The 22,645-nt window shown below is 35.0% G+C and overlaps 1 protein-coding gene across 1 annotated transcript in view; it reads right to left on the bottom strand.

Annotated features, from left to right (window-relative positions):
* Positions 1-22,645, bottom strand: part of CNGB3 (cyclic nucleotide gated channel subunit beta 3) — a 58,451-nt gene that overhangs the window by 23,368 nt on the left and 12,438 nt on the right. The window contains exons 4-9 of the mRNA XM_071554219.1: positions 11,266-11,417; positions 9,676-9,864; positions 8,920-9,128; positions 6,929-6,979; positions 4,891-4,977; positions 2,735-2,799 (exon numbers count right to left, since the gene is read on the bottom strand). Coding sequence (XP_071410320.1) covers positions 2,735-2,799; positions 4,891-4,977; positions 6,929-6,979; positions 8,920-9,128; positions 9,676-9,864; positions 11,266-11,417 — 753 coding nt within the window. The remainder of the gene's footprint in view (positions 1-2,734; positions 2,800-4,890; positions 4,978-6,928; positions 6,980-8,919; positions 9,129-9,675; positions 9,865-11,265; positions 11,418-22,645) is intronic.

Below are 22,645 nucleotides of genomic sequence, written 5' to 3'. Positions count from 1 at the left end.
GATTTGAATGCAGTGTGGAGTGCAGAATAACTCAGTATATGGTTTCATGAAAATTTAATAAGATCTAAATAAGTTGGTTCTATAAACCAAGTTAACGAGAGGTAGTATCAACCATTAATGTGGTTGCTTCTGTATTACGCACTCCTTTGCTTGTTCTTCAGGTGCCATTACATGCCATTCTTGGCCTCACCATGACATTAAGCAATCTACTTAAGAGTACTCTTCTTTATGATGCTGACAAATGAATGCCACTTCTCTGTTTAAAAGCTGATGTGCTTCCACGACAGCTCTGTTTAGGATTGCAATCTTTTGAAAGCAGCAGATAGTTGTTGTGATCTAGGGATATTGCTATACCGACCTTGCAAGGTCTTGGGTACAAGTCTGAATCCATTCCAGTGGACTCTTGAGGTCTGAGTGAAGATTCTGGAAGCCTTTGCTCCAATATATTTTATATTTCTCTAGACATGTATTGAATCTATCATAATGTGTAGATAAGATGTAAGTAACCTTTGCCAGCACTATTCCAACAACTCAAACTAATTAGTTTGAGAAGAGAATCCACCCAGGCACATACTCTTGCTGTGTAGGTTTAGGGCCATGTTATTTAGTTAATTGGTGCCTCAGATTATGACTATACCAGCATATCAACATTGCTACATTAAAGTAGTTTTTACAAAAGGCCTGCCATTTTTAGACTTTTTAGCTCTTACTTGTACTCTTCTTCTGTATAAATACCCCTGTTCTTCATTTGGCAATGAGCAAAAGTGGGAGTCAGTGTTTTCTGAAGTATGAGGTAGAAAGTAGATAATCTTTGTAATATTTAGATCCTGAAATTTACATTCTGCAAGTGATTTAATACTGGAAAATCTAAATGGGCCTGTGACCAGGAAGCAAAGACACAAGAAGCAACACACAATTTTGGCACTAAACCAATATCATGCTAAAAAACGTCTAACAAGACAAAGAGCTTTGCAGGGTAGCTGGATCTGTCTTTCCAGCTACTGCATACATGTTACTGAACCAGTGAGATCTTGCTCTGTGTGTCTTAGCCTTTCTAAATGAGCACTTTGCTTGTTTTTTGGCATGTAAATAAACATCACATCCTTCGAAGTTAGGCTAGCTTGAAGACATACACATCCCTTTCTCAGCTTGTCCTTTGAACAGTCATTTCCCATTTCATACTTTTATATGGTGTGAAACTCTGTCCCTTGCAAAGCTGTTTATTTGAGTGAAAATAAGTTTGTAAATTTCCTCCCATTTCTTTAAAATCCCTGTACACACAACATTATTGTTACATACAAACTAGTTACTTGATTCAGAGTTATCTATGTTAAAATACTGCATCTCCCAGTACTCACTACAAACATTACTGGAGATACAGAAAAGCCAATGAATTATTACTCCAAAAATGAAAGGACATAATATGGAAAATGATTAATTTTAAAACAATTACATTGAAAACTTATCAACATTAGAAAAAGTTAATAGCCATAACAAGAAGAAAGCCCATTCTTTTTGATGAAATGAGAAAATGGAGAAGATAGGGAGGCAGTGATTCAGAAACTGGCAAGAAATGTTTTCATCTTGCGGAAATTCAGAGAAGTCCTCTCTTGAACCAACAAGAATTAAAAAAACCCAAAAACAAAAAACAAAAGAAGAAGAAAGACAGCCAAACCAGAAAAAAGTCTTCAATAACTGAAAAGAGAGTGCAATAATAAGAATAAGCTTTATGGAGGCCAGCATCTCAATATTACTTTCATTGCACTTTCAAACTTCTAAGATTCATTTTATTTCATAAGTACATGAAAATATGAAAGAAATTATATTTCAACCCCCTTTTCAAATTTTACTAGTTTTAAAATTTTATAAAATCTCATTTAAATGTATAAATATCAAGTGCAATAATCTCTGAAACAGAGTAAGACGGTAAGCAATATATTTTTGTTTCCACAGCAGCAACACACAGGAACAATACATGCCCCAAAACTGGGACAGGGAAAAGAATCTGTTGGTGTAGGAATTGCACAAGATAAACTAGGGCTGATGACACTGACTGTAGGTGTCAATAATGGTGACAGAATAGATGGGTCCACTGGGTCTTCGCAGCAACAGTGACGGCTGAGGGGCCTATGAAACTTGCCAGAACTATGTCCATGGACTGCTTGAGTTGGATCCAAATTCTTCCTCTCAATGCAGAAGGTGAGAACACAGTTCAGCAGATAACAGTTATGATCACTGCTTGAGAACTGTGCTGAATTGATCCTCATTCCAAGTGTAGTCAATGCAGTGAAGGATCAAGTTTCCATGTATGTCAGGTTCATGGGGAGAGCATGTTTAAAGAAAAATGTTGACAGAGGCTCAAGCTCATAACTCTTATTAAGTACAAATAAACAGCTACTGAGGATTTGAAACTGTTCCTGGCAACCTAAAGAAACTGTTCTAAAGAAACTTCTTTCTGACACTTTTGATCAATTAAATTTTGGCAGGAGGCTCAGTTTGGTAAACATTTTGCCTGAACCAGGCTAACTGAACTGAGCTAGATTTCATATGTGAGTGAAGTCTTACATATATTAATTTAATGATTAAAATAAAGACAGATATTTTTTAAAAACTGAAATTGAACAGTTAAAGACATATCATATTCCATCCAATGCTTAACTGACAATTCATAAAATCATATAAATTGCATTCCGTACCAAACTTTACATGCTACTCAAGTTTTATCAGCACATACCTGTAGATGTATGCTTTTTCCATAATAGCTTCCAAACGATCATTAAACTCAAAGAATGTGTTGTGCTGAATAGGAAAAAAATGAAAGTAATCCAATCACTATTCTATAGTACACATCTTTTTATAATAACACTGACATTAATTCACATACACATTTTGAAAATGGATTTTTCAATAATCAAACTTCCTTTACACATTGTCCTGGTTCCAGTCAGGACAGAGTTAATTTTTGCAGTAGCCAAGAGACTGGCGTGGCTAGGACCCAGAGGTTATTCTACACCATGTTATGTTGCTGCCAGGGGTGAGGGAAAAGAGCTCTCTTCTGGGCAGAAGTGCTTCCTCTTATTGAGTAAATGTGGAAGTGGTCTGGTATTGTCTGTTATTGCGGACTTTTTTCATGTGAATAATTTCTTTCTTACATCTTTTGTTATTAATATTGTTGCTGTTATTGTTTGTTTTCTTATTTCATTGCTCTTTCCAGCAAATTGTTCTTATCTCAACCTGTGATCTTTGCCTTTTGTGCCTCCAGTTGAAGGGGGCAAGGGGCATGACCCATGACAGTGTTAAACTGGAAAATACCATTCGTAAACCATGGCAAACATTTAACTAAACTATCAACTCAAAAGCAAAGATAAAAATTAAGTGAAATGGTTTTATAGGATGTTAAGTGTCCCATTAATCTGATTACAGAAATAACTTTACCGTTTTGGTCAGACTGCTGCAGATAAAATAACTTTACTTCCTCAAGCATATATAATTTCTTGGACAGAGAAATATATATATATTATATATATATATAATATAGTATAATATATAATATATATAGTATAATATATAATATGTTATATATATCTATATATAATAGATATTCTATATATGTTATATAAATATATAATTTCTTGATCACAGATAATTCCATGCATAAACCCTCCATTTTGTCTCTTTCTAAAATTTCAGTAGTTCTCTAGTAAATGACTATATGTATCAACAGCCATATACTAGGATGATTCTATGTGTTATCAACTGCAGCTATATAAAATTCTTCCTGTTAAGTATTTGTAGTTGACCTTTAGTGATAGCTTCTAATATTTCCATACAGCTTTTTTCTTTGTTTGTGTTCAATATGCATCTATTTGCCTAATATGAGTTCCTGTTTAACTTTTCATTATTTCATATTATTTCAGTTCTGATTTATGGAATTTTGAAGTTTCTTTGAATATTGAAGTGAAGAGTACTCTCATTTTATTTTCAGAGTTCTTGCATCTCCCTCAATGTTAAATGAAAGGATTCTTTGTCAACATGTGATTGTATGAAGGGGAATGTATTTAGCTGCAGAGTGGCCTGCTAGATACTGTGTTCTAATCCCTTTTCAGACTCTTCATTGCACAAATCCAGATGTCTTTGGACTCAATAACAGAAGTGGGTTTATGCTTGATAAATATCCTGTACAAAGTTTATGCTGTCCTTAAAAATCCTTCCTTTGCTTTTAAACACCTGATTTAAGCACAGAACAGGAAAAACATTGGCATTAATTAGTGATTTTTTTAGAGCTTTTAAAACTAATCAGGTAATTTGAGATTAATCAAATTCAAATAATGAAAAAACCCAGCTTTAATCACAAAATGCCTTTAGAAAGTAGGAATTAGAGTTGGAAGAAAAATAAGAGAATAAGGACGTAATTTGGATAGACTATAACTTGTATTTTTTTGTTGGTTTATCTACTGATGTTGTACAAGGCAGTTAAATGCCACCCTGATGCTTGATCCTGTCAGATCTCAGAAGCTCATCAGGGTCAGCCGCGGTTAGTCCTTGGATGGGAGACCTCCTGGCAATACCGAGGGCTGGAGGTTCTAGTCCTGAGGACTTCACTGTCACTGTCCAAGCTCGCTCGCCATGGCAGATCAATCTTAGAACTTAAATGGTGGGGCACACGCTGTGCCTTACCTAAAAAATACACTGCGCAGGCTTGAAGGACACACCCACGTGGGGAGAGCCCTTCCCAAATCTTCGTTCGCGAAGCCTGGCCATCATCATCACCTTAGCCTGAAGATATTTTACATTTCTAAATGTCATATTCCTAAATATTTAAAAAAATTTTCTGTTTGGTTGCAAAACATTTAGGCATGGTTAGCCATCCATCACCAACACAGATCTTACCTTTAGCATCCTGTTTACTCTAAGTGCTGGATTAAATCCAAAGAAGAAGTATAAAACATCAGATGGAAATATAGATATCAGATCAAGCTGTTGAAGAGAAAACAGGTCAATTTAAGCTTCATAGTAATCATCGTGCATTTATTTTCTGTCAAAAACCTACTTAGACTGAATCATGACTGCAATAATATTTGAAGAGTCAGCATGCTAAACATGTAGCTTCCCAAGCACTGGCAGGCAAGATTATCTCTTTGTAAACACCAAAAGTTTTACCCTGCTTTTAGGTCCCCCTATGCCTGAGATTGTAATCTGTTTGATGTGGATTATTAATAGTATCTCATATATTTGATTATTAATGCATAGTGTTATTTCAATTGTAATTCTGACAAGACTAAAGTGTTAGGCATGTGGCTGGTGAGTGGATATGGGGAGACAACTCCACAAGCATGTTTTAAAAATTCTTCAGCTTTTAAAATCTTTAAATTTTAAAGCCTAAAGCAACCTGGGGGAACACAATGAATTATATTCCTTGCTTGCAACCTGTAGAATCCATGTGTTCCAAACAGCAAATTCATTATGGTTTCATTGGGACTTTTTTTATTTGTTTGTTTGATTTGTGTGGTGTTTTTTAATAGATTTTGTCTTTTGCATTATTTGTATGCTGCTTCTTTCTGTATCACTAAGGTTTTCAACATCTCCCTGCAGTCCATCATGTATGCATATACTCTTCATATCTGCATACTCTATTCTTCCCAAAAATTCTGTGCAGAGAATGGAAGCTATGGCAAATTTATATATTTACCTTTTTAAAGATTCTGTGGTGCCTTGCTCTGTTGTTGTTATTGTTTGGGAATAAGAGAGGCTTTATCATGCTGTAATCAGAAATGCCTTTGCTCCAAGGGTTGTAAATTGAATTGGCAGCAACTAGCCTGTAGCACTGACCTTTTATTCCATGCAAGTAAGAAGCAGTTAATACCTGAACTCTGTGCAAAGCAAAAATTGATTGAGGATAAACAGCATTTTACAGTCTCTCTCTTCCTCTCTCAGACATGTGTCTTAGAAGAGGCAAAATTTAGTTAAAAGTGCTTTAATATCAGTAGTTGTTATTTAGTACTTAATCATATGACAAATTCCCAGATTATATCTGTATCTTGCATGGGGTAAGAAAACTCAATGCTCATGAGTTTCTCCAGAAATCAAGAGCACTAAACAGACAGCAAGTGTGAACTTAAAATAAAACCCTACAAATCCACTTAACTTGCTTCAAGTTTGATTCTGTCATACTCACTTGCCTATATAGTGTATATTCTTCACTTTTGGATAGCTTAATCTCAAGTATATAAGTAGTGATACCACTCCATCAGAAAAATCTGACTGAAACAAGGCAGGTGCAAATAACTGAGATATGTGCTGAGTGTCACAGAGCTGTATGTGTATCAGGAATTCAATAAACTACCTATCCTCTACTGGCACACCTCCCCCCCCCCACCTCGCCCCCCCCTCCCCCTTCAACATTTGGGAATAATATAAACAATTTTCCTAAATCAAATGCCTCTTTGTTTTTACAAATTTCATAAGCATCAAAAATCATAGTTTGAATTTTTGACTGCTTTCATGAGTGATGAGCTGTTCAGTACCACAAGATACTTCATCAGAGTTAACGGAATAGAGTTGTCATCTAACTTCAAGTATTTTAATCTTGTTAAATGAATCTCTGACAAACAGTGCTATTGTCTTTAGTGTGTGCTGGGATGACCTCACACAAATTTATCAAGACAGAGAATTTTATTAATTCTATTTTATTAATTTATTATATTCCCCAAATAATATTTAGAATAGCATTTATAATTATCCTGTTTTACAATTGAACACTTTGTATGGAGATGGAAGTCTTCAGCTGGTGAGGACTGATATGTCATTGAGTTAATGCTTTCTGGTGATATTCTTAAACCAACAGTGATTTTCAGTGAATGAAAAAAAATCATGCGAAATCCTACAACCAGAACTTCATATTGATGCCAGTAACACAGGGTCTACTTACCCGAAACTTCACAGTGCTGTGGTAGTATTTCTTTGTTTCCACTTTGTCTGACTGTAGTGATAATGAAAGGAGAAAAAGGCAAAGTCAAGAACAGAATGTCAAGAATGAGCCTCTGCTACTCAGTAGTAATAGTAGTAGTAGTAGTAGTAGTAGTAATAATAATAAAACAATAACAATAATGATAACTATAATAACAACAACAATAATAATAATAATAACAACAACAACAATCTTGTGATAGTAGGGATCATGACAGTTAAATTAATGATGGTCAAAAAATGTGAATGGAGGGAGAACTAGTCCAGTTTAGAATAGATCAGATTTTATTAGAACTACTTCATAAAATGAGATTTGGGGTTTGTCAGATTTTTTTCAATCTGGATGTTGGTCTAGAAAGGTACATTACATTGTTTTCCCACAAAACTTCCCTCTCAAGACATCTGCACCACTTAGTGCTTGATCCAAACCCCTTCAGTTTCAGGGGGAAAAATTCCATTTATCTGCAGTGATTCAAAGAAAAATGCAGAGTGTTTCTGAGAGTGTTGTACAAAATTAGCTCTTGGAGAACTGGCGTTAATGTGCTAGCATTATTAGAATTATAATAATCAATATTGCATTCATTGGTAATGATTAACTACTTGTTTTAAAATTCTTCTTCATGGGAATGGAGGCTAATACCTTGAAAAGAAAGGGTAATCACAAGCATCTAAAGAAATTTATCTATTTTTATACTTTTTGTATGTGTATCAGAGACACTTTAAAAATATCTAAAGATAAGCATATTTTCATGTCAACTTTCACTATTATCAGTTTAAGCATTAGACTAAATGAAGATCAGGCAGTAGATGGTCTCTTTGTGCACTAAAATCTGTGAATTGTACAAACAGCTTCAAGGGAAATACAAGGTAAGTTTCTCATGTTAGTGTTTTAATTTTGTTCATAAAAATTGAGTTCTGTCAGATTTAAGCAAGATTGATAGTTACTGAATGTCTTAGTGTGGAAAAATACATTACACTGCACTGCATTTAATATCTAGTCAAATGATTTTTGCACAGCTTTATCTGTAAAGGTATCAGTAATATTGTGTATGTACAATGTATAAAACTTTATGTAAAAGCACTGAACTAAAGCTAGTTCCAAATTACATTTGAGGATATATTATTTTGAATTTTCTGTCTATTGGGCACAGTAATGTCATGCTGAAGTTATCAAACCTAATTTTTTTTTTCTGAATTATTTTCTTTATATGAAGCTAAAGAATCAAAAGCAGGGAAGATTTTAAACAAAAGTTAATATTCTAGATGCCCTTTTGGTGTGTTAAGGGCAAGATTTCACCCTTTCCAGATACTTGTTTAAAAGTTTATTTTGCATTTTTCTATAAAAAGATAACTGCCAAACAGTATCAAGAATTAAAATTGAATGTATATAGTTCCACAACAGATAATATTTCCAATAAATTATTTTCAAAGTATCCTAAATACTACAGGGATTTGCTCTGATTTTAGAAAATAATAAAATCACAGTCTCACAATCTGTTAAAAAACAAGCATATCCTGTCCAGCTGTAGCAGAATATGCACTATCTTCAACTATGATTCTTGTACAAAGCAAACAGAAAGCAGAAAGTTTCACACAAACATATAAACAGATGTATACATGCATGAGTAGATGTCCTATAATCACTGATTCAAGTGAAGCTTCACGAATTTACTCCTATTGAGGGCTATATGCCCATTTCAACTGCTCTCATCTGTTACTTTCAAATCTATTTTTTTCTATTTTTATGAATGGATATGTTTCCTTCTACATAGAAGAATGGAAGATCAGTAAAGAATGGAAGGTCAGTGAAAAAGAATATATGGATCCTTTGATAAAAAAAAAGTTACATAGATTTGACACAGCAAGAAGAAAAAGCATCATACTGGAAGAAATTTTTATATTCTACTTTAACACACAACTACTACCCATGGAAATCCCACTTCCAATACTTACTATTATATCTCCTCCTCTTATAAAGCACACTCGGGGCTGGAAGATCAGTAAGTCACAGAGGTAGCAGATATCACAAATGACATCAATGGCAAACCAATATATTGTGTTACTTGGGGTTTGATATGGGAACACATAGCGAAGGGGGATAAACCAACAATTCCAATTATAGGCGATTGTCACAAGCATAAGCCATCCTACATAACGACGATCTGAAAGAAAAAGCATTGAATTTACAGGCATGAACTTAGAGTCATTCTTTCAGACACATTTATTCTACTATAGTCTCTGGGAATACTTCTGCTCAGAGCAACCCAGCATTCTCCCTTTTTCAATGGGACACACTGCTAAAGTGATATAGATTGGAATTAGGAGTCACTTAGGGAATTTGCAAATGAATAGAGATAGAATTTTATGCATCTGAAAAAACTTGACACTATAATTTTGCATGCTGCTCATGTGTGTTATAACTAACAAAATAATTATTTGTCCCTAATGAATGGTACAAATTATAGCTCAAGAAACTTGGCTTCTAATTTTGGCTGGTTTGCATACCATGTTTGTGCATACCATCTTTACAACTGGTGTCACTTTTCATGTCTTTTTCCTCATTGGAAAAATGTTATTTAGGGCACAACCTCTGCATCCCTCTGAGTTGCAAACTGGAATGCGTATCTTATGGTGGGTCACAGGTGCTATGTAACACCATGTCACTTCAATACAACTTTACTCCATTCTATTGCATAGCTTTTAATTCACCTGTGTACGAGTCTATGGTCTCTGGTAGCTGCAGATGCTTCAGGTATTTTTTCAGTGGAGGTTTTTTGAATTTACAGCACAGCATATCACAGTAATGATCCTCCTCTGGCTTTGCTTTTGCCTCCTCTTTCTTCTCTTCTTGTTTTTCTTCTTTTTTTTCTTCTTTTGGTGGGGGTGGTTTCTTTGGTGCTAGACAAATAGAGTGCCACAAAATGTGGTGTTTTAATAATGGCTCAATAACCACACCCTGTTTTAACACGAACAAGAGTTTCGTCATGTTAAAATCTCTTCTAAAAACACTGGGAAATTACTAAAATTATAATTTATTATACTAAATGCATTAGAAAAACAATTGGAGAATAAAATCACCCCTGGTATAAACATGTGCATCTGCTATCACAAACAGGACACTTATGTTAGAGAGTACAGTATCTTTATTGCAGTATTTCCCCAGACCGTGCCCACAAGTTATGCCTTTTATAAGACCAAAAAGAAAAAAGTTAATTCATAATTCGCTATTCATTAATGCAACTGGGCATTTCTCTTTACATGACTGTTGCAAAGAATGCATGTAGTGAGGATGGAGATAAGAAAAGACACCTGTGCCATGGCCTGATCTCTTTGGCCTCCTGAGACGTAATATGCAAGATGCAGCAGGTAAACCTAGTGGGAAGCCCATGGTTTTGTACATTTCTAGGCCTACAAAAGTTTTGTGGCACTCTTTTGAGCCCAGTTCTTCTATATTTGGGCTGGATAATATCCATGCATGTGTCCTATTAATTCTGGTGGCTTTACCACTGATTAGAATACACAGTCTTAGCAGTAAACTGACAAACTAGATCTATAATAATTTAGGAAACAAATGGTTACAAACAGAAAAAATAGGTAAATGATCAATGAAGTTATTAAAAAAAAGGAATTTCTTTGTCAGACAGTATAATTTTTAATTCCTCAGACAACATTTTTTTACAGCTTTTAAAAAGCACATAGACTTTAAAAAGCATCTTAAACGTGTCAGAATATAAAATCACTACACTCAATTCTTTGTGAAAAGGGAAAAAAAAAGTCAAACTTTCCTCTGAAGAGGAAAAACATTGTTTTGTTTTATGTTATATTGTCAAAAATCAGTGATTAATTAACAATAGCTGAATTTGATCTATTGAAAACATGGACTTAAAGTCCTCAGTGTGTCCAGAAGGTTGTTGTCATGGCTAAAACTTTTTTTACTGTATTTGCAAAGCAGATCTCATATCAGAGTGACTAATATTATCTCATATCATATGTATGTTTCAGATTCATCTCCATGAAAACACATATTTGGGAGCTATTTTAAAATACAGAAAACTTGCCAAGGTTTCCCCCAGATTCTTCAGTGATAGGGTTCAAAGGGAATTTGTACCTAGGGGCCTGGCTTATTGCGGAGAAACAGGGATACATTCAATTCAGCAGTCCCAAACTGACCCTTTTCAGTAGATAAATACACTATGCTTACAACCCCCCCCAAACAACAAATCACAGCATTTTCTGCTGCCACAAAATAATTTTCAGTTTTAAACTGAACAAATGTACAGCTATTCTGGAGTCACTTACAGGCTGTAGGACTGCCTTCAGGTGAAGACAGCACTGGGTCTTTCAGCTTTTCCTTATAGACATTTGCCCTTTCCCGCATTTTTTTTACAATCTCCTGAAGCTGGGCATCAGCATACTCATTTGTTTGGAAACCTGGAGTTGGCCTCTGTGCACTAATTAAAACAAAAGGAAAAAAAGCTTAATGTACTGGAAATCCAAGGAAGGAAACAGTGCTAATTCCACTTCAGAGCTGAAGTCAGACATTAAGGTTAGATTTTTATTCAGCAAAGTGCTTTTCCACATTACTTAATTCATACTAAGAGGAAAGTTGAGTTACCAGATCTTTCTTGCTGCTTATGCCAGCAGCCGTTTATGTGTTATTTCAAGCAGAGGAAATCAGGGTACCTGGTATTGCCCACTACACTAATGACTTTCTACTGCTGTTTTTCACCGAGTTCTACTGTGGCTGTGTAAAGCCTAGAGCTAATCTGATGTATTCATTAAGTGACAAGGCATGCTTTTCCCACTTGTGCATAAAAATGTGCTCATTATTATATGGTAATGTCCTAATGAAGACAGGACATAACTGAGCTGAAGACTGAAATACAGGTGGGAAAGTAGAGATTATGCTTACTTCATGCTTCCTAAGATTGGGAAAGTTGATTTCATCTAGGTTTTTTATGGTTTCTTATGCCTAACATGAGGTTAAAAAGTGCATCAGTTTTCATGGAAACAAAGCACCGGTGTTCTTGCTGAGGTTTCTTCTTTTTCCTCTAGTATTTTACTCAGGGTTACAGTAACACTGAGCTGATATTCCAGCACTCACAGCATTTCTTCAAACCTGAGGATCATTTATTTTCAAATACCTTCAAACTCACATTCTGCCCTGAAACTAGTGCTTTCATTAGGATTTATGCACGCTGGACAGTCAAATATAAAGTGATTGTTCAACTCTTTTGAGTTTATTCATATTTGAAATTTTATCTGCAATTACTTGCTACTGTCTGATTACACAGACTGAGGATGTTTTGAAGTACCACTTAGCTGGCAGCTGGGCCACACATTTGGACATCTATGTGGAGACCAGTATATGGGATTTTTTTCAACACTTCTCAGCTGATGTGACACACTGATGTCAGAGCTGAATGGAAATGGCTGTGCCTGGCAGAGGGCAACTCAAGGCCTCCTCCCACACAGTCACAATTGCTACCCCTGCACCAAACCCCCGAAAGCTACAACCAATATGTGGGCTACAGCAGAGAATTGTTCTTTCTTTCTTAACAGTCTTTCAACTTTGTCCCAAATGCCATGGGGATCTGCATGTTACAACAAGAAAAGCAACGAACCAAAAGTTAAGTATGCTTGAAACATGCAGATTCTTGAGAAAATCTTCCCAAAGGTGAGTAGAGGGAAATGGTATAACAGCACCTCAGGTAGGGGAGAAATGAAAACCACTGCAAAGTGATCTTTGAATAAACACCATGTCTCCTCAAGATGTAAACCTACTTTGAAGTTCCTAACAGAAGGAGCTGTAACTAAAAAAGGAGAGTGTCAGAGTGGGAAGTGTATAGCTCTTGGAGAAGCAGAGACACAACACACATCACGGTGCCCAAGGAAGTATAATTTAAGCATGTGAAAATCCTTCAGCAAAACACCATTGGATAAAGTGGAGATATGCTGTTAAAAGCAGCAGGAGAAGCAGAAGTCTGGAATTACATGCTTGTCATTTCTGTAACTCAAGTCTTGTGAAGTGTCTACTTTTTAAAACTCCCCAGATGAGATTAATCAAAGCAATTCTGATAAATTTTGTAATCTCATCACAGTTCCTTTTGTGTCACATATTCCCATTGCTCAGACCATCTGCAATGTAATGAAATCCTTTCTTGTTTTGAGCTAAGATGTCACCATCAGTTTTTTGGCTTCTCTGCAAAGAATTTTAAATAATTCTTAGTCTTTGCTGTTGCTGTACTTGCTCAGGACATTAGCTATCTTAGAGTTAAATACACTTGTCACAAGTTCATGCCAAAGACCCCTTCTGTCTGCTTTCTAGGTATAACCTGTAAATGTCTTCTTATTTGACAGATCTTCCAAAAAATGTTAAAGTCTTCTCTATAATGAATTTGGTGCTATATCGTTGCAGTGCAGCAAAGAGGAGCTATGTTTCTGTTTGGTACTGATTAGAATCTATGTGACTTGGTTTAAAGTTATTTGCCCCATAGTTGATGAGAAATTGATTTTCCTTGCCCTACTTCTCATTTGGCTTTCATTGCCTTCTCCTCTATTATTTTCTAGTAACTAAATTCTTACTTTAAATTTTCACTTGCTAATACAGATGGAAGAGGCTTCATGTTGAGCACAGCTAATTTGAAGATGTTTATTGTACGTTCACTTTGTGTGGAGGTGCATTTTAAATTGCCATGGCTAATGAAGCCCATTCAAATGTCACTAAATCACTTTTAACAAACTAGACAACTTGTCTCACATTAGGTGGTGCTAGGATTTGTCTCCAAGCTGTTATTCTTCAACCAAATTTATCTCTGACCTTTGTGCAATATGTTACAATAAGCCTAGGTCTATTTTACTTACTATACTATGTAGTCCTTTGCAGAGTGGAAATGTTTATTCCCTGAGGAAATAATAATTTCCTGTGGCCTAGGCAATGAAAGTCAGGATTGCAACTCATATACAATGCCCGCGTTCTTCTTATTACCTAAAACATATTTTGTTTAACAATAACAATATATGTAACATGAGATGAGACCTATAAGAATAATGTAGTTTTCTGATATTTTTCACTTGTAGGTTTTATTTTTTAACTTATAGGCTTAGACTTGTTTGTTTAGTCAATAAAACCAGAGTGTCTTAATTCTCACCATACCATAAGAAAATATTTAGACACCCGTAGCATAGCGAAAGAATATGGCCTTGAAACAGATTATGGAAATACTGTGTTGAGAGTGCTAATGTATGCAGCAGCCATTAAGTACTGTGGCTTGCAAGTTTTCTGTGTTAAGAGTTCAAATAAACAGAGACAAAGAAATGCAATGGTTATTTCAGAATATATGAGGTTTACTCTCTTCTAAGTTGCAATCTAGAGTTTAATTACTTCTTGCTTTTTGGCCATGAACGCCAAATAGCTGAGTTTGAGTCCATCTTTTGTCTAGCAGGAAACCCCTGAGAAAATGTATTTCATAAATTTATGCTGCTGCCTGAAAAATTTCCATACCACATTTTGCTGATTTCAGTTATAACCCTTTTGTTTTTGCAGCACTTAAAAAACTTTCTCCTAACTACAAGGAAACAGAGTTCTTGATCTTGTAGTAGAGCTTTTAATGCTTTTATTGACCCATGACATTGTGATTTATGATTGTATTTATGACCTGTGTCTTGAAAAAAAATTAGTTTTTCTGAATAAATTATTGAGAATCTCTAATTCAATTTTCAGAAGGATGTGACAATACATAGCTATATAGAATTTCTTCTGAAAGTGCTGGGATTATCAGATGCAGGTGACAAAAGGATAAATATCTGAGTGTTTAGTCAACAGCAAGGTGCCTATGAGCACTGTGTAATCTGGTTGTGAAAAACATTGCTGCAAATTTAACTCCAGAATGCATATGACATACTGCTAGGGAATGAAGCATTAACACGAATAGAATCCAATGTGAGAGTTATTCTGACCAACTGTATTCAAAAGGTGAATTCATATAGGAGACTATAAAGTCTCAGAATGGCCAAGGCTATTGGGAACATGGCTTTAGAAATGACAGCAAAGCAGATTGAGATGCAATAGGATCATTGTCTATAAATTCAAATTTTGGTGGAGAACCGTATAGGGAAAAGAAGTGTTTGAGCTGAGGAACAGTAAGAACATTGTAAGAAGAATAAATGTGAATAGAAATACAATGAATTAATGTAAGTTAAAGGTATGAAGAAAGTTTCTAAGCCCTTAATGACCAAAATTCTAGGCAGTTTTTTAATATGAATGAGTAGCAGTTGAAACAAGTGTAACAGACTTCAAAAATATCTTAGTTAAGATCATGAAAACTGTTGTAGGCTTTGATTCCCAGGAAAGCAAAAGAATCTATGCAGCATAACAGGAGACCCTTTTCAGCAAACCTTATAAGGTTTGGAAAGTGAGAGTAAATGGCTTAACTTGTATACGTGGTCCACTGCTACCAAAAATCTTAACAGCTCAAGTACTAAGAAAGTGAGTTTCTAACAGAAATATATTATCTTCAAGTCTTGGAACAAACTGTTGACTCATTAGATTCCACTGACTTTCAAAAAGCTCTTAATTAAATTTTAATTTTCATTAACAGTTTTGAAACAAGTATCTTCCTTTGACACATCACCTCTTCCTTTAATCCCAGAATCATCAATTTTGGAAGACAGCTTCAAGATCACTCAGTCCAACAGTCAACTCAGCACCATCATAATCATCCCTAAACCATATCCTCAAGGGCAACATCCAGATGCCTCTTGAATACTTCCAGAGATTGTCACTCCACCGCCACCCTGGACAAGTTATTTCAATGCCTAATAACTCTTTCAGTGGATTATTATTTTTTTCATATCAAATCTGAGCCAATCCTGGCAAATAAAGTGAGAGAAACCCATTTTTAGTGATACAAAAAATTATGTCATGTTTCAGAATGACTAGCTTTATATAGTTTTTTTTACAATAAAAGGAACAAAATACATTTTAATTTTGTTTTTATTTTTAAAATTGAGTTATTCTTCACAATGAAATTTGATTTTAAACTGATGTTACTTTTGTCCTACTATATATTTTCTTACATATTTCATTAATGTAAACATAGTGATATCATGATGTTTGGGTTCATTTTGGTTTTACATACATATAAGAAAGAACGGGTCATAACCATTTGCAAGCTTTATGTGGAAAACATGTATATAAAACTGTCCATCGGAATGCGTGGCTTTCCCTTTGTTCAGAGTCTTTATAAAGAAATCATGCTTTTTGGGGCCCTAAGTATGTGTTCTTGAAATCAAATGCAGAGATAAGCACAGCATAATTTCTAATACTAGTTGCTTTAGAACAAAGGTATAATGTTCTAAGGAAGTCATGTCTCATTTATTTCCTTATCTGGTGCTGTTGTGTCACTGAGGCTTTCTTATCTGTAAGTGACTAAATCTATCTGGGAGATCTGCCACTTATCAGGAATTTTTAAAGATATTTCCTATCATATACACATAAAATCTGCTACATTCAAATGCATTTAAATGCAAACTCATAACTTATTTACATAAGCATATAATAATTTATGACTTCATAAAAAAAGTCTTGGAGTATGATCCAGTGCTGTACATAGCTCGTGAGCACAGAACAAATCCTTCTTCCAAATTTCTATTCTTCAGTTTTTATTAATATGCAGAGAAATAAAAGCTAAAATTAAAACACCATGAAATTTCCCACAGTGATTTTTTTAAAGCATTACCAAAAAAAGTCAAAATTTGAAAAACTTAATTTTTAATAGAGGCTTTCATTTCTCATCCATTTTCATACAGATCCAAAAATAATCATACAACCCTAGGACTGCAGGGAAGTTTGAGACATCTTATAATCCTAGTCCCCGCAGCTAAAAGCAGGATGAGGTATACCTGACAGATTCTTGTGTAACCTGTTCTCAAAGACATCTAGCTCAGACTACTCCATAATCTTCCTGAAGAATTTATTCTAGTGCTTCACTATCTTCATTTTACAATTCTTTTTCTTGACATAAATTTCTTTCAGTATAATTCATCCTGTGCTCTGTGAACATGGGAGAAAAGTATTCTCCCTTCTCTTTTACCTCACTTTGTGACTGTTTGCACATTTTCATTTTCTCACTTGTTTGTTTGTTTCACTTTTTTGTTTTGTTTTGTTTTATTTTCAAAGGAAAAAGATTTAGGACAAAGGTAATAATTGTATGATGACCATATTTTTCAGTGCACAGAGGTGTGCATACCTAGATAAGAATCTTTTAGCTGATAAAATCTTCAGGCAACTATATTTCAACTAGCAAAGTTAAAAGAGAAAGAAGTTGCAGTATAGATTCAGCTTGCATGGCAACTAAAGTTTCTTCACTACTGGGAACCCTGGCAGATTCTTACTATATGCTGAACTTCAAGCCATGTAATATTGTTGCCTATGCTGACTATATAAAATTACCTCGATAAGACTTTGTTGCAATTCTACCTTCATTAGTGGTAAACTGTTATACAGAACCTGTGTAGAAAATCACTTCATGTACCTTTCCCAAGATCACAAAGAAATTTGGTGAGAAAAAGAACTCATTCCTCTGAGATGTCTTCAAATTACAGCTATTTGAGACCATCCTTTCCCTTTCTGTAGGCGTAAATATGTTTTTTTCCAAATTCAGCAACAAAGCAGGGATGTCCCTTGCAGACACAGATCATCACACTTCTCCTGAGTGTCATTTATCCAGGGCACTGAATAAGACTGGGAGGCCAGATCTGTTTGACTTCTCATCTGATTCTCATATCTCCACCTGTCACTGTTTCCTCTGTTCCTCTCTTTGTCTGTACAACCTGGGATGTTTTAATCCTAGATAGCTTAGATGGGAAATGAGTAAATAAGTGCAGACACAGTGTGTTAACAAAACATGTTGGACAAGCTTAAATATAGACATGCATACTTATGCTTTTCACAAAGTAATAATCAGTTTTATTTTACTAAATAATAGTAAACATGATGTCTTAGGCTTATATGTCTCTTAGATTTATCAAGGAAAACACTGATAGATGTGCAAATGTTTGGTGCAGATGTGATTTAAAAATAAATGCAATTTAAATATAAATGTTTTATGCTGCACACAGTAGTCTACCTGTCACAATGCTTATTGCTTTGCCTTTTTCCCTAAAAATGACTCAACAGATAATAGCAGAGATAATATTTTGAAAAATTATAATTTCTTCCTTTACACAAAAAGATTTCTTCTTACTTTGAAAAAATATTAATTCAATGAAGGATTTACACAAAATACTTTTGATTAAAGAAATCAATCAGTGGCAAAATATTACAAATTATACCCTCAATTTCTTACATATTCTAAAAAAAAATTCTTCCTTTTATACAACCAGAAATAAGTATATATGAATATTATGAGTATATAATTTTAAAATAATGCAAGGAAAGGGTAAAAAGACCAACATTTCAGTCTGTATAATGATGTATAATGACATTCCTATTCCCCTACTCACTTCATTTAATCTTCAATGAAAAACTTCTGAATTCACTATCTTTTTAATTTCAGGTTACCTACTTGGCTGTCATGCACAAAATAGCATGGATAACTGCATCCTGCAGAAGGGTTAGAATTTAAAGGCTCCAGGAAAATACATCTCAGCAATAATTACAGCAAGTTTAATCCATTTTGGTACAGAGAGCACACCACCTTTCTATTTAATTTGCAGGTTGTCAGTGCAGTCATTGCAGAAATTCAAATCCAAGAACTTAAGTGGTAAGCCCTGGAAAAAAAACCTAAGCAGAAGGAATATGAGTACTAAGAGAAATATTTTTATTTTGTAACACATTAATGTCTTTTCAATTCAAGCTTACAAAGTGTAGTGGATGCATTCTATCTGTTTACAATTTTAAGTAATGCATTGATTAGCTGGAAACAACTAAGGAAATATATTAGCCTCTCTATTAAATGTGCTTATGACTGTAATGTGGTTTTAACTGGGATTTTTCAGAAGGCCCAGTATTGGCCTTATTTTACTTCATCTCAGTTTGATTGGGGCTTAGTGCCATGAGTATCATCTTGTGTCCCTGGTGTTCTTGCAGTAATCAAGCATTTCTGGAGACTCTGCAGAGGGTTGATAGTGGGTCTGTTTCATTGGTGTGTTGAGATTTTGTTCTTGTGATAGGACACAGTTTCTCTGAGATGCATCTACTTGGTGAATTGATGCGTTGTAACTAGTGGATAAGCAAGCACTAATAAACATGGTAATTTTCTTGGTCAAGGTAATTGAAGCAAATGAAGTGCATTACTCACTAAGAACATGCCACCAGCAGGAGTTCTCTTTATTATCCTGGTTATGCACCACATAGAAAATTGCCTCTTAATCTTTGTTTTGTTTTCTTTCTTTGCTATTAGCAAATTAAAGAGGAAAAAAATCCCTTTATGGGCCTGAGAAGGACTGGTATAGTCTATTAGGTAATAGAATGTGGCTACGAAATAGGCAAACTACAAGCGTAAAATTCAGTCTTCCTGAACCACCCGTGCTCATATGCAGTTTGCAGCACTGGAGCTCCCTTTTCTGCATTTGAAAAAGCAGAATCAGAAGGCTACACTTTCTGGGTGGGAATGTTAATTTTTTTGGATAATTTTAATATTTTATTAAAATTTCTATAGTGTATTTTTATATTAACTTTATTTTTTTGTAATAGCTAGGTTCTGAAGGTGGCATAGCAGACATAATATTTCATTTCTCTCTAAACATAACTGAGACTATGTAAGAACTTGAGGTGAAATCTAGATGTGCAGGAAGTCCCATTTACCTACTGTATTTTTTTCTTTATGTAGTCTTGGATATTTAGCCTGCAAATATGGATTATTATTTTACATAGCATTTTGCAGAGTGGAGTTCATGATCTTTAACTATGGTTTCAGAGTATTGCCTTAGTATAATAGTACATTGTAATCTCTTTGGTAATCTGGAAAGATGAAATACTCTTACAAATATAGTTGGGCTTAAAGGCTTTTAAAAGGCACAGAGGAGAAAAAAGTCATAGAAACTCTTTGTATTCCTCCATTTTCTCTCATCTATCCTTTCAGATGCTTTGTTTGCCAATCTTCCATACTTTACTTTTTCCACTACTTGCTGTGACTTCTTTGTCTCATTCCCTGATGCCAGTCATCCACTATTTTTTTCCTTAGGTATCTCTCTCCCCTCTGCTTTTACATGCCCAAAACACTATACAGTCCTCTGCTCCATCAGGTTTATCATGCCACAGGCTTCGCGTTAGCTCCCAGCCTTCAGTGTGGGGTCATGCAAAGGTCTCACATTTGCCTCTCCTGTGTCACCTTAGTCTTAGTGATCCTGTCAATCATGGCTTTCTGATTATCTTTTTTTGTCAGATTTTGGATTCTAAACAGTATCCTCACGAAGTGTTTTGTCACTTTCTCTTGTGTACAAATGGCTATATTCCTCTGCTTGCAGAGGGCAAGGGCTTGTCCTTATGTGAAGCTGGTGATATGCCAGGTTTGCTTAAGTGCTACTCAGTACCTCACAGGAAATGCTTGCATGGCAGTTCAAAACTTTGCAGGATTGTGTGTGCATGTAAGTGTTTTTATGAATCCTTTACAACAGAAAGCGATCTCCACATGTAAGGGTTGCACTGATGCTTTTTGCTAGTTCGCTGTTAAAAAAGACTCCATTGTCTTCTGTTGGACTGCAAATGAGATCCCGAGTGTTCTTCTCCTCCCTTATTTCGTGTTATGAAGAGATAGGATAGTCTTGGTTCACCCTTCCAGAGGTTATTATTGCTCAGCAAATAGATATTCATGAAAATTACCCATTGTTCCATCACATTATCATTAAAGATGAAGGGGAGAAACAACATATTAGCAGACAGAGCCAATTTGTGTGCAATCCCTTCCAAGCCATTAGGAAACAGACATTAAAAGTTCCAGTCACTGGGTTCTAATTCAGTGCTTGGTACATCGTTCATTGTTTGGTGTCTCCTCTTTCAGACAGAGTGTTCAGGTGGCCGAGACCACTGCTCTACTATCAGCAGAGCTACCAGTCTCTACTTTTTGATAATGTCCATCCTCATGTACTGTTGGATTTTAAAAAAAGAGGATATACTGAGAGGAAAAAACTTTTTTTTTATTCTTGTGGACCAACAGTTTCTGTTGGAATTTTTAGGAGCAAGTGCAGTATTTGTCAGAGTTGTCATTCAGTTAGCAAGAGACAAAATATTTGTCCTTCCAGAGAAAGTTCAAAACCCTGTTTTCCTATTGATAGATACTACAGGCTGTGTACCACTCTGAGTAAAAGTTTACTCTAGTGCAGCTGAACGAAGGACATCACTTATGCACAATCTCACAAACTGTTACAAATAAAAGTAGTCTTACTGATTTCAGATAATTACATTAGTATATTTGTTCATACAGCAATATTACCTAAGAGTTTAAAATTTAAAGTCCTTTTATGAAAGCTCATTACTTTCTCCTTAAATTCTGCATGGAGAGACGTGGGTCTGATTCAAAAGTAAAATGTGCTGTTCCAAACAGGACAAGTACCTTCTTTCCTCTTCCTTACTCTATGTATTTGAGCCCGCAAAGATGCATTTAAAAAATTAAATGGCACAGTCGCAGTAGATAAGGTGAAACCTTTCCTATTAACAAAATGAAAGTTGAGGTGCTCTGGATGTATATGTGTTGTGAACAAATAGATATATCGACAAACTTAATTCTATTATGTATATTACTCATGGTCTATGGGCAGACTGATGATTTCTTATCATGAAGATCAAGTGCCTTTTGTTTAAACTTTGACTCTTGGAAGGCAATTAGTATAAGAAAATAGTCTACATAAGTTAATGTCTCTGAAGATCTTCAATGGGACTTCCACCCACACTCACTGTCCAAGGGTCTTTGGTGTCCACTTAAGGTCAGACCTTAGTCACTGCCTGATCTATGCCTGTGTGTGTCTAGCTCCAGTTCTGTCTTTGGTCCTGTCTGCTAAAGAGACTTTGGAGCCATTTTGTAGCCCTGTCTTTATCTCTGTCTCTCTCTGATCAGGAATGGTGTCTGAATAGACTTCCATGACTCTTCAGAAGCAATTAATTAAATTCTCTCAAAGGCATATTTTAAAAATTATTCTCCCTTGAGCTCATACAATATATCTGTTTAGTTTAGTTTCATGCCAATGCAATAACACCAGCACCAGCTCTACTGCAGAATTTGCTGGGTAACTGTTTTGACAGTAGAATTTACCAAATATTTACTGTATTTTAAGAAGCTGTTGCTCAGATTAGACTGATTAGATATATCTGGATGCACATATAACACTGAGTCAGAACAGCTCTGAGAAGAAAATGTTTAACATAAACATAAATCATTTTGATTTTTTTTAACAGACAGGTTTTGTTTCTGCTAATAAGCCACATACCCCTTTGTTTCATGAGCATACAGCAATTATGTTAACCATGGTTACAGGATTTACCAGTGGAACTGTAAATCTCAACATATTGTATAACAACAAAAAAAGAAATTCTTTATCTAGGTTTTCATTTTTCACCTACTAATTCACATTCAAATGACTAAGTTATTTATGACATTTCCATTCTTTCTAGTCAGTTATTTTTAATTGCATGTATTATTGTATAAAGGCATGTGCAGTAGCATTTTGCTTGATTATTCTT

The sequence above is a fragment of the Pithys albifrons genome, chromosome 4 (assembly GCF_047495875.1).
Source record: "Pithys albifrons albifrons isolate INPA30051 chromosome 4, PitAlb_v1, whole genome shotgun sequence".
In the NCBI taxonomy this organism is placed as follows: Eukaryota; Metazoa; Chordata; class Aves; order Passeriformes; family Thamnophilidae; genus Pithys; species Pithys albifrons.
The sequence above is the reverse complement of the archived record's forward strand: the minus strand, read 5'-3'. Positions and strand labels throughout refer to the sequence as shown.